At 47.3% G+C, this 11,819-nt stretch overlaps 1 protein-coding gene and 1 long non-coding RNA gene across 3 annotated transcripts in view; both read right to left on the bottom strand.

Moving 5' to 3' along the window:
- Nucleotides 1-4,997: 4,997 nt before the first annotated feature.
- On the bottom strand, nucleotides 4,998-11,233 carry LOC109289984. 2 transcript variants are annotated; one of them, XR_002095477.1, is made up of 3 exons: nucleotides 8,989-11,233; nucleotides 8,455-8,957; nucleotides 4,998-5,751 (listed from the first exon to the last, which is right to left on the bottom strand). It is a non-coding gene; the product is annotated as an uncharacterized LOC109289984 (long non-coding RNA). The 2 variants fall into 2 exon arrangements; XR_002095476.1 differs by lacking the exon at nucleotides 4,998-5,751 and having other exon boundaries at nucleotides 8,210-8,957.
- A 345-nt stretch (nucleotides 11,234-11,578) lies between these two features.
- Nucleotides 11,579-11,819, bottom strand: part of LOC109289982 (cytochrome b-c1 complex subunit 8) — a 704-nt gene continuing 463 nt past the window's right edge. Inside the window, exon 3 of the mRNA XM_019506345.1 lies at nucleotides 11,579-11,721. Within this exon, the coding sequence (XP_019361890.1) occupies nucleotides 11,628-11,721 (94 nt within the window). The 3' untranslated portion in view covers nucleotides 11,579-11,627. The remainder of the gene's footprint in view (nucleotides 11,722-11,819) is intronic.

Below are 11,819 nucleotides of genomic sequence, written 5' to 3'. Positions count from 1 at the left end.
TGTTCTCATAAATAAATTGAGAGGCTGTGACACATGTTTACACAGTGGCAAACTGGCTTAGCAGTTGCACCCAGAGAGTGGTGGTAGATGGGTTGGTATTGATCTGGAAGGGTGGGGGTAGTGGAGTCCCTCAGGGTTCGGTCCTTGGACCTGTACTTCAATATCTTCATCTGTGACTTGGATGTGGCTGTGAAGTGTACTCTGTCCGAGTTTGTGGATGATACTAAATTGTGGGGTGAAGTGCACACTCTAGAGGGTAGGGAACGATTGCAGGCAGACCTGGACAGGTTAGAAAAGTGGGCAGTACACAGTAGGCTGTGGTACAACAAGGACAAGTGCAGAGTGCTGCACCTAGGGCACAAAAATATCCAGCACACCTACTAGCTGGGAAGTGACCCTCAGCAGCACAGAAGTGGAAAGGGATCTCTGAGTCATAGTGGACTCCAAGATAAACATGAGTCGTTAGTGTGACGAAACCATCAGCAAAGCTAACTGCACTTTATCATGCATCAACAGATACATGACAGATAAATCCAAGGAGGTGCTTCTCTATGCAGCATTGGTCAGACTGCAGTTGGAGTACTGCTTCCAGTTTTGGGCGCTGTACTTCAAGAAGCATGTTGATAGACTTGGGAGGGTCCAGAGGAGGCCACTCATATGGTTAGGGGCTTACAGGACAGCCCTATGAAGAGAGACTGAGGAACCTGGACCTCTTCAGCAAGAGAAGGCTGAGAGGTGATCTTGTGGCCACCTACAAATTCATTAGGGGGACACAGCAAGGGATCGGAGGTGCTCTGTTCACCAGGGTGCCTCTTCTGGTAACAAGGAACAATGGTCACAAACTGACAGAGAGCAGATTTAGGCTAGATATCAGGAAAAAACTTCACAGTAAGGGTGATGAAAATTTGGAATGAGCTTCCAAGGGAGATGGTGCTGTCCCCTACCTTGGGGGTCTTTAAGAGAAGGCTGGATAGGCATCTGGCTGGGGCCATCTGACCCCAGCACTCTTCACTGCCTGGGCAGGGGGTTGGACTCAATGATCTGTTGAGGTCCCTCCGACCCTAGCGTCTATGACTCTATTAATCTGCCCCTGGCTGCCTGTCAAAGATAACAGGAGCCAGGTGCAGTAGGACCCAGAGGGAGCTGGTGGCAGAACGAACATGCTGTTCCAGCTGTTTAGGCCTGGCCCTGCACCCCTCTAGCCCCACCTCCGCTGCAGCCTCTGCCTAGCAGGGGCTTCTGGAGACTCCAGCCTCCCTGCACCAAGGGAAATACAGGTAAGGAGGAGGGGTGGTGGAAGATCATGGACAATTGCCTCAGTCCTCAGGATTGGCTGAGCTGGCTTCTGTGGTCCCAGCACTGCATCTGGGAACCATGTGGTGCTGGAGTGTAGCAGCCGGGGGAGAGTAGGGAAATGGCTGTGGCAGGCGGGGGGGAGGGGCAGCAAGTGGGTTTGCAGAGTGCAGCAACAGCTGGTGGGAGTGCGGGGTCAGTACCGGTGGGGCCCAGAGCAGGCTGCAGGAGCCCTATGGAGCCAGGCTGGCTCCCCCCTCTCCCTGCTTAAGCAGTGCAGCCCAGCCCCATGCTTAACCAGTGCACTGGTGTGTGCCCTGTGCTCCTGCCCAGCTGTCATTGCACTCTGTGTGCCTGCTAGCAGACCCTTCCCCCTGCCTGTTGCAGCCATTTCCCTGCCCACTGGCCAGCACCAGATGGTTCCCAGCTGTAGGGCACCTGTCAAGAGACAGGGCTACCTATGCAGCCCTCGATGGCTTGCCAAAACTTGATAAGCGGCCCTCCACCCAAAATAATTGCCCACCCCTGAACTAGGTTCTCTCTTCCAAAACCATTGGAACTGCTGGAGTATTGATGGAATTGGCTGTATTATTTTGAGATTCTTGTTTAATAGTTTGCTCGCTTTCCTTTTCAGAAGGGTTACTTGGTTGTATTCATCAGGGGTTGGATTACTTTATGCACTTGATTACTTCAGGTAAATCTGGTATCTTTTATTAGACCAACTCAGATAGTTGGACAAATTCTTCTTTGCAAGCTTCTGGGTATAAATACCCTTCGTCAGGCTGAGGAAGTCTCTGCAGTTGGTGTGTGCTCTTCCTAGATGGAATGACTAGTAAAGAAGCCAGAGACTCATATGCACTGGCTGACTTTCTTACATGCCACCCCAGCCTCTGACTTCTTTACTATTCCTTCCATCCAGGAAGAGCACACACCAACTACAGATGCTTCCTCAGCCTGACAAAGGGTATTTATACCCAAAAGCTTTCAAAGGAAAATTTGTCCAACAATTGGTCTAATAAAAGAGATGAGATTCACCCAAAGAACCTTGTCTGCCTGTGTGCTTAGACCAACATGGCTACAACCTGTGTCCTTGATTACTTCATGCACATGCTTAAACTAAAGGGCATTAGCCCATAGTTCGGCTTCACATCCACACCCTCCATTTGAAATGCCTCAACACGTACCCACAGTGTGACATTTTTTTGAATGCATGACAAAGCGAGTTTGTTTGCTAAACACAAAATTTTAATTTGCATAAAAATATGTATAATACAAACAATATGAAAACCTGAGATGCAAAGTCTTTTACTGAGCTTGGCCCAAGACTCATCTTCAGGCATGCTTGGGAGTGGTGCAGCTCTGTCCAGTGTATGCACTTAGTCGTCCTGAAGTTCCTCATTTGTTCTGGCACAAATACTAAATATATGCCATTACATAAGTCAATGTCCTAACTCAGGGCAGTTTAATAAATATTTCACATGCCGAGTGGGGTCTCATCGGAGGTAAAAGCAATGTTTTCTTCTCAGTGACAGATCATTCCCGGGAAATTCTTAAGGAACAGTGGTTCTTCCTGCAAAGACACAGTATCAGGTTAAGATCCAAATTGACAGTTATCTAGATATCACAGTGCAGTGCATATAGCCCTACTCATTTAATATTAACTTGAATATAAAGTAAACCTGTTGTGCTTTCAGTAATTCCCAAATCTTACTGTTCTTCTCTTCTTGAAAGCACACTGTTGGTGACTGTCATTGGTATGGAGGCTTATAAGAGGTCTCTTTCAAATATGTATTCCAAAAACTGATGGCCTGAACTCAGTTTCTCTCCAGATGAAACAACCAGCTTCAGTCTGACTTTATATGTGCATGTGATCTTTAGCAAATGACATGCTGGCTCCAAAACACATTACCACAGCAGTTGAGCGATAGGCAATGCTAAAAGGTTTAACACAATGCAACTCCCATCTGTTTGCATCTCTACTGCTCTTACCTTTCTGAGGCAAGTGGTCACTAACCTACAGTGACCTTTCTTAAATGCGTGTTAAAACAGGAACTTGAATACTATTTCTTACATTAAAGGCATGTCTATTTGTTGCCTAGTAAGGAAGTCGATGTGCTGTCAGCACTGTGTCCTCTTTTTCAAGGCAGAAGAAGAGTACTGGCTGTATGGCTGGTAGTCTCAGCTCTCTTGTGTAAATCAGCCTTCAGTTAACACAGTATAACTTGTGTTTATTGGGGAGGAAGGGGTTGATGTAAATGGAAGAAACAGGAGTTGGAAATATAGTCCATCCAGCAGTTGGTGTCAGCTTGGGCTAATCCATGTTTGCTTTGGATTTCATAACCCTTCCTCACGTCTCAGTAGAGTAGGCCTGCTCTGTTGAGGGAGTGCTTTTAATAAGCATATGTTTTCAAAGGGACAGTGTTATCTTAAGGGGGACATATTTTAAGGCCTGAAAGCAGGCAGTTAAGTCTGTCCTCCTAGATTCCACTACTTGTGCCTTTTCAATAACATCTTCGCAGCACAAACCAAAAAGACCCTGCCAGGTCCTTTTCATCTGCATGCCTCACCTGGGCCACCATGGTGCTGCACAGCGTTTGCCCTGATTTGGAAAGATGACTAAACCCTTTGTGATCATCCTTTCTGTAAAGAATGAATTTAATTTCTCGAGTACTGTAACACGGTGGGAGGTCCCCTTGCACAGCAGGGCGGGGGCAGCATTCCTGTACTTTTGCAAATGAGGAACGTGAAAGTTACCTGCATAGCATTGTGACACATTCAGCGTCATCCTTGCAGGAGGCTCCAATGGGTCTGAGGGAGGAGACCCCTCTCCAGAAAGGTGTCATCCTTCTTTGCCTCTTTAGTTGAGGGTTTGGCTGATGCAAGGATGCACAGTGTATCTGAAACAAATGGAGTGCAACTCTCATGAAAGGAACAGCAGCTACATTCCATGTTCCCCTGGAGCATTTTGTTCCAACATCTAACTAGGCCAGCACCTAACAGTCTTCAAAGACACAGTCAACAGCCATTACAAAATAATGATTCTTACTGAAGGTATAATCATTTGGCATCTTTGTAAAGCACTAGTTAAAAGATAGCTAAGTGTCTTAGCAGTTCGGGAAAGGAGGCAGCACCCTTGCTTTCTAGGGCTGGAAACGCAGACAGACAGACTACAATACTTGCCTAAATTCACAATGTCAGCATGTGAGCTGAAGAAAATAGAGTTATTCTACTGCCTTGACACTACTAGCTTATGCTATTTCAGTTGTTGAAGTAACAGATATGCTGCTGTTAGCTCTAAATACTGCAGTCATTTTGTACACGTAATCACTCACGCTTTCATGTCAGTAACTGCCTGACCATTTGCATTCAATAGCTTAAATGTTTGTTTCCTCCTGTTTTGTTCTTACCTGGCTCAGGAAGGCTGAACAAAGCAGCATGACTGCTATAACTTTCAGCCAGTGCATCTTTGGATCGGCTCTTGCTTGCCAGAGGAGTTTCTGACGGTTCTGGAGTCCTGAATAAAATTACTCCAGCTTCCAGTTAGACTTTTATACTCCCTTCCCCTATTGCTGTATCAGCACTCAGTGGTTAAAGGGACAAAGTCCATCTTGAAATGGGAGATTTAATAAGTTAATGTCTACCGAAGTTATCTAGTTCAAGGCCTTATCCATCTATCTGTTTACTTTTCTGACACGTACTTTGTATGTTCAGCTTACCAGGTGTGCTAATTGTTCCCTTTTTTTCAGTCTCAGAGGGTTCCCAGTATTCCACAGTGTACCTGTAGCCAAAGGGTAGTTGGCCATGTATGACTATAGTAGGAATCAAAGAAGGTTTACTTCCACAGGCTGTGGCACTTGCAGCTTTGGGTTCCTTAAACTTACTTATTTAGCATATGCGGATTTGGCATGTTTCAGCCATCTTAAGGCAGTGTCATCACCAGTGTGAAGAGCTTGAAGGCCACCAGGTAGCACTGTAAATGGACACAAGTCAACCATGTAGGGCATGGTTTGTACTTGTCCACAAGCATTTGTTGACACTGTGAAGGCCTCATTGGTATAGGTTTGAGGCACAGTGACCATGTCAAGTTTGAAACCAGTTGAGAAATGCCCAATAATGGGCAGTTAAACCTTGGTTGATTGTCTGTAGGGTCAGAGATAATGTGGTGATTGATCGGTGCTTGTGCTGACCATTCCTCCTGCCACTAACTAAGGAAAAGTTGGGTTTTGAAAGGGTGGACCATATTGGGCGTCTTGAGGGAAGCTGAGCTTTTGGTGGGTGGAATATGTCCCAGTGCGCTGGCAGCGTTAGGATTGTCCAGGATTCTGGTACAGGTAACCCTGGGAGTAGAGTGTGGTGTAACGTGCCTGATGTAAGACTCACTGTAGCATGCAGTTGGGTGTCCACTAGTTTACTGTATGATGATGAACAAGCCCATATTGGGGGCACAGTGTTCTGCAACTTAATAACACAGTGCGAGAGCAGCTGAATGTAGCATGGAGGCATTAGCACTCCAATAGAGCCTGCAAGTTTGGCAAGTAATTATTCCTCGTTTTGATTTTTAAAGCAGTTTTTTGGAGATGTAATTTATAAGTTAAAGTCCAGTTGAGGGCAACTCCAAGATTACTTGCCTCTCAAATTCAAAGCCCACACAGGTTAAGAGCTCCCTGAGCTGAGAAAGTAGGAGGCCTTGCTGGCTCCTGAGCAGATAACCCTCTTCTACAGCTTTGAAAAGCAGCTTTACAGAAATCTGCTTTTCAGAGGAATAAAAGAGGGTTATCTGCTCAGGAAGCTCTTTACTGGATATCTCCTTTCCTTTGAGAGGTAAAGTAGTTTGGGCAGGAAGTCATTGAGTTTTGCTTCTCTTATATGAAATCTTGAACCAAGTCTGTCTCCCCATGGATGAAATAAGACACACTAGCTTCCCCATTAGTACCAAGAAGTATTCCTCCCCTCAATATTCTAAAGTGTTTGTGCTTCAGATCCCTGAATTATAGTGCAGAATTATACATGTTTAATGTGAGGGGAGTTTGCAGGAGTTTGATTTTGTGGGCATACTAAGAAAAGGAATTGTTACTTGCACTGTATCCCACCCCCTACAGCTAAGTGTTGCAATGAGCTTAAGAGCAGAGAGAGTTAATTTGTTAGAGGCAATTGTATAAGGATGGCTTTGACCTGCAGTCAACCCAACTTTTAGTTCAAACATGATTTCTGTAAAGCTGCTTTTCAAAAGAGTAGAAGAGAGTTATCTGCTCAAGGGCCAGCAAGGTCTCTCACTTCCTACTCAGGGAGTTCTTTACTTATAAGTACTCTGAAAAAAAATGCTCCATGGGGCCTGCTTTGATGAGCTAGATGGATTGATTTCTACCATATTTGAATGTGGTACTTGGCTGAGACTGAAAGCTGAGGGAGGTCTAAATAGCCTGGTCTTCTCTTCCCTTCCACAACCTCCCTTTCTTGAACTAACACTTCAGATGGTGGGGTGTCCCCATGAGTTGTACAAAAGACCCATTAAAAAGGTGATGCTGGGAGAATATTCCTGCCCCCACTCATTGCTGTATCCCAAGTCTACTCTGGAAGGGAGCCAAGTACAGTTCCCTTTGGTAAGGTGATTAGCAGTGTGCAGGAAGCAAGTCAGACTGCTGAGCCTTTTTTTGTCTGATGGGAGGCGGCTCTACAACAGGGAGGAAAGGAAATAGTGAAATTCACATTTCTTCCCCTTTTTTCCTTTTAAAAATCCATGTTGGAGGCAGAAGGACAAGTCAGAAAAGTGCATGCCCTCCTCCAGAATGATAGTTCGCTTGTGTGCTCTTAGCTTAGCAGTAAACATCTGTGTGTGCAACAGTTTGGCTCCCAGGTGCAATCCAGGTAGGCAGGAGGTAGATGTATTAAAATGTAGGATTTAGAGCAGTTGTCTCCAGCCTTTCTAAAGGTGAAAATAATTTTTTGAAGTAAAGGGTAATCCAGGATCTACTGCCCTGCACCACCCCGCACATCAATCTGTTGGGGGAAGGAGAAGAGGCACAAGTGGGACCCTGGCTGGGCCAGGAGAAGTCAGAGCCCAGGTAAAGTGTGCAGGTACATGGGGGCACCTCTCACTGCTGCATGCACCCCGGTAAGGCGCAAAGTCTAGCACGCAGCAGCAGCTACCTTGTGCACAGATCAGGAGGGCATGTGCCCCGCCCCTGCCAGGGTGTGTGCCGTGACAGGGACCCCCCCCGGCCAGTTTGCCTAGGCTCTGACTCTCCCCTGGTTTGGCTGGGGCTCCACTCTCCTGGTAGCAGCAGGCACAAAGGGGGATTGCCCCACTTGCCTGGTCCAGCCCTAGCAGCAGCAGGTGCAGCTCAGTCCACCCATGTGTGTCCCATTGCTTACACATGCTGCCGCTCCTGGATTGTGTTCCATGTTTCTTGCCACTCCCAACTGCAGAGCCTCTGACAGTCTCTCTGTCTAGGGGGCCAGCACCCCCCCACTGAGATCGACAGTCAGGGGCTCTGCAAAATCACCTGGTTGGTGACAACTGACTTAAGAGACTACAAACTTGTGTGAAGGAAACCTTTAACCCATTCCCTGGTCCTGATTTTAGGAACAATGAGGGTTCAAGACAGCACAGTGTACACAAACAGGTCTCAGTTTTTGTGGGCTGGATGCTATTGTACAAAACTATATAATACATGTAAAAAGCTCTAGCATGGAAAGTAGATAGCCTTGACCTAGGCTTCCCTAATAGCTTAATATGGAGGAACTTCAGGAGTGCCAGTAGAGAAGGAGCAACTTGATTAAAATAATGCCACGTTGTAGGCCTGGTGCTATACTGATAAGTGCCTTTTATCCTAATGTTGCTGAGGTTTAGTAGAAACCACTGTACCTTGCTCCATGTGAACATTCTGCCACAAGGTGGCTTTATTTAAAAAAAAAAAGGTCAGTGCCCTTTGGCTGCCACGTCTTTACTTCCTGCTATATCCTTTTCTTGAAAGCAAAAATTAAATCTCTTGTACTGTCCTTGTCTGGGCCTACTGTAGTGGGGATCAGCTGGCAATTAGGGCAGGTCAGATGTGGTTATACCCAAAGCAGTTACTTCTGCTTATAGCAGCTCTATGACTGTTGTCCCGTCTGACTACTATTTGTCTTAATTCTGAGGAACCCAAGTAGTTGGTTACTTACCAGCTGTTCTGAACAGAGAGCAGCAGCTGAACTCCAGTGTTTTGGGTGTGGATGGAGCTTGGGGTTTGGAAGAGCAGTTGTCATCTTCATGTTAGTATTTGTGTCCTGTGCAAGTTGCTTTTTGCCTTCATCACACCATTTGCTGTTCATCCCTTCTCGGGAAGCATCAGCTTCCTGTTTACAAAGTCAGGAGGATGTGCTGGTGTGTCAGTCATGATAGTAACCTACTTGTTCTTTAGTTACACCCTGCAATTAACAGCAGCCTCACTACTCCCTCTGCTCTGCCACAAGAGAATTGGTATAAAAGGACCCTAATAGAGAGAGCTGGGCAGGATGCACAGCAATTTGAACAAAGCCGTCTCTGCAGGCCTCAGAAATGCACCCAGAAAATAAAACCCAAGAGCCAACAGAGCAAATGTAAGAGGGCAAATAGGGTGGCAGGGTGCATTGGGCCAGAAACAGGAAGGATTCTGGGACTTGGGTTTGTGTTCTAGATCTAGAGCCTCAAAACTAGTGTTTTTAGTGCTGCTTAACCCTGAAGCTCCCCAAGTTCACCAGTAAACCTCCTTCCGCTGGACATGAATGGAAGTTGTACCAAGCCCCAAGCCCTGGTGGGACTCGCAAGCTATGCAATCCTCCTCTGCTCTCATGTTCAGGACTTGCTCTTGGAATATGCTTATACAACCTGGTGCTACATAACAGTACAGCTGAATGGTAAGATCACACACATGGTCTGTCCCTCCACACCAAAGCTCTTTGTGGAGCTAGCCCAAGGCCAGATTTGAAGAGGGACCACTAGGAGCTCAAAGTCACTTTATGAAGTGCTGCTTGAAAAGGATATTTTATACCTTTTCCTCCATTGTGCTTGTAAAAGGCCAACCAAGCCTGTCATTCTGAAACTTAAGATGGAAGGGGGAAGCAAGATCCTCTAGGCTGCTGAAGCATTACAGAAACAGCTTGTGTTTTCACTAATAACAGACCTTGTAAGTACTGCAGATGCTGCTATTACTCAGTCTTATTATTATAGCCTTAAGGGCTTCCTCCTACTGTCCTAGTCACCTGATCCTAGTTTAAAATCTGCCTTTGAAGAGTTCTGACACTTTCTTCCCCAGCTGCTGTTGCCTGTTCTTTTTGTCCCTATGGTTTGAGACTGTTTCAAGTCCCTAGACTTGATCCCCCTCCACCCCCGAATTAGGTTACCTGAGCACAAGATTAATGACACAGGAAGCAGCATTAGCTGACATGGTGGCTTAGCACTGAAATCCTGTTTCTACCAGATGCAACTTTTCTCCCTCATAGCAGAAGCCGAAAGGGACTGTACAAACCCCTTGAGCCAAGGCTATACTAAATGCCAAACTCTTAAGAGATTACCTTAGCTCTCAGCAGATTAATTAAATAAGGAAGCAAACGACTCAGTTTCACCTAGGTTTCCTTGAGCTTCACATATATAAAAAAGAAGAAAAAAAAAAAAAAAGGCAAAAAAACACCCTGCCCATATCCATAGCTTTGTTTCAGCCCTGGGGACACAAGGTTCATCATTTAGTTAGTCTTTTAGACGCATCTACCCTGCTGTCTGCCTGACTTCAGACTATTACAGCTAAATACCTCTCCCCAGTGATTCCAAAGGCAAGAACTGACATTCAGTTTCCTTAGGGAGAGCACTCTCAGCAGCTAAGGTTAGTCTTAGTCACTTTACCATCTGTAAGAGGCTGATTTTAGCCGAGAACAGAGACCGGGGGGGATGGATGACAAAGAGTCCCGAAACTGGAACCAAGTTCATTGTCCTGAACATGTAAAGCCCTTTTGCCAAGAATGCTAAAGCTAAATGTTCAACTACCGTGGACAGAGATGAGAAACAATATGTTCTGGTTACTTTTTAAAGACTGATGACCCGGCAGTGAAAAAGCCTGGAAAGCAGCAAACTTTGTACACAAGTCCAGCTTTAACATATATACCATAAAACAGGAATTTATCTATCACTTAATCTTGTGAGAACCTTCTTTGTCCATGATAAGTGCTAAACCCCCAGCCCCTGGGTTATTCAGCCTGGGAGGGGGGCTTCCCCATGGATCTACAGGTCCCCCCTCCCCCCAAGTCAGCTGTGGCCCTGCACACTTGATTGAGCAGACAGGGTGGCACAGGGCCTACCCCCAACGCAGAACCCGCACCTAATGCATGGGGCTGGGTTGAGGCAGTGTAGGGCCCAATCCGGCCTGCAGATGAGCCCCATGCCACTCATCGGGCCTGCAGGATGGAAACCTTGAGCACTGCTGGTCTATGAAGACAAAGTACCTTTCCGGGACTGAACAGCACATGTGGTCTAGATCAGCACAATCCTCATACCTTTCTTCCTGAACATGAGGACAAGGACCTGTTAGTTACTATAACCTTTCCCCCCACCCTTAACCAAATGCTACCTTCACTTTAAGCTCACTGGCCGAGATGACTTATTCTGGTTTAACCCACACAAGAGCTTTTTGTGGGACCCAAGTTATTTAATCTCCAAACACAGTTGCTGCAATCTAGCAGGAAGATGTGCAGCTGCAACTAGTTTGAGCTTTTTCCTCACTTGCAGCAGCATGAAAAAGTGCCAATGAGCAGAAACAAGAAGAATCTCAGTGGCTGATTATTGGGGCGCTGGAACTTGCCTTCCGGCCACTGTGTCATGTGGTCCACATGCCAAGACAGACAGCGCCCTGCTTGCTCTCAAGTGTCTGGAACAGGCTCCTTGAAGCAGCCATCACCACCAAATGCTCTTAAGCAAGAAGTTTGGTTTCAGCAGCCAGGGGTGCCCAGCCTTTTCGCCCTGAAGGCCAGCCATCCACAAGCTGGATGCGGCTGGTGGGCCAAACCCAACCCAGCAGGCAGATGTGGGGGGAGGAAATCAATCCCACCAGGTAGAGGGGGCAACCCAGCCATGTGAGGTGCAAGGATGGGGCTGGACCCCAGCCCACTTGCACAGGAGAAGGGGCAGGACCCTCCAGTCAAGCAGCAGATCCAGCCACAGGGGGGCATGGCCCAGGCCCCAGGGAATCAGGGGAGCAGCAGTGGACCCTGCTGCCCCAGTTCCCCATATGAAGGGACGTGCAGCCGGCAGGACTACGAGCAGCACAGGAGGCGCAGGTCAGGTCGTGACTTTATTGCAGGGGCCACCCCATGCGCAAGGGCTGCGTTCACTGGTCATTCGCGTAGTCCGCCGGGTTCTTCCTCTTCAGGCGCTCGTTCTCCTCCGTGCCCCACGAGTACACCGCGTAGGCCGCCACGAACGCTGCGGGCACAGACGAGCCGGTTGAGGCTGGGGAGCGCGGGCCCGGCCCAGCCTCCTCCTCCCTCACCCCCCCCCCCCGCCCTTCCGCGGCCCCCCG

Source organism: Gavialis gangeticus, unplaced genomic scaffold (genome assembly GCF_001723915.1).
Source record: "Gavialis gangeticus isolate Ggan-Ray unplaced genomic scaffold, GavGan_comp1, whole genome shotgun sequence".
NCBI classification, from domain to species: domain Eukaryota; kingdom Metazoa; phylum Chordata; order Crocodylia; family Gavialidae; genus Gavialis; species Gavialis gangeticus.
This window is presented reverse-complemented; position numbering and strand designations above follow the sequence as displayed.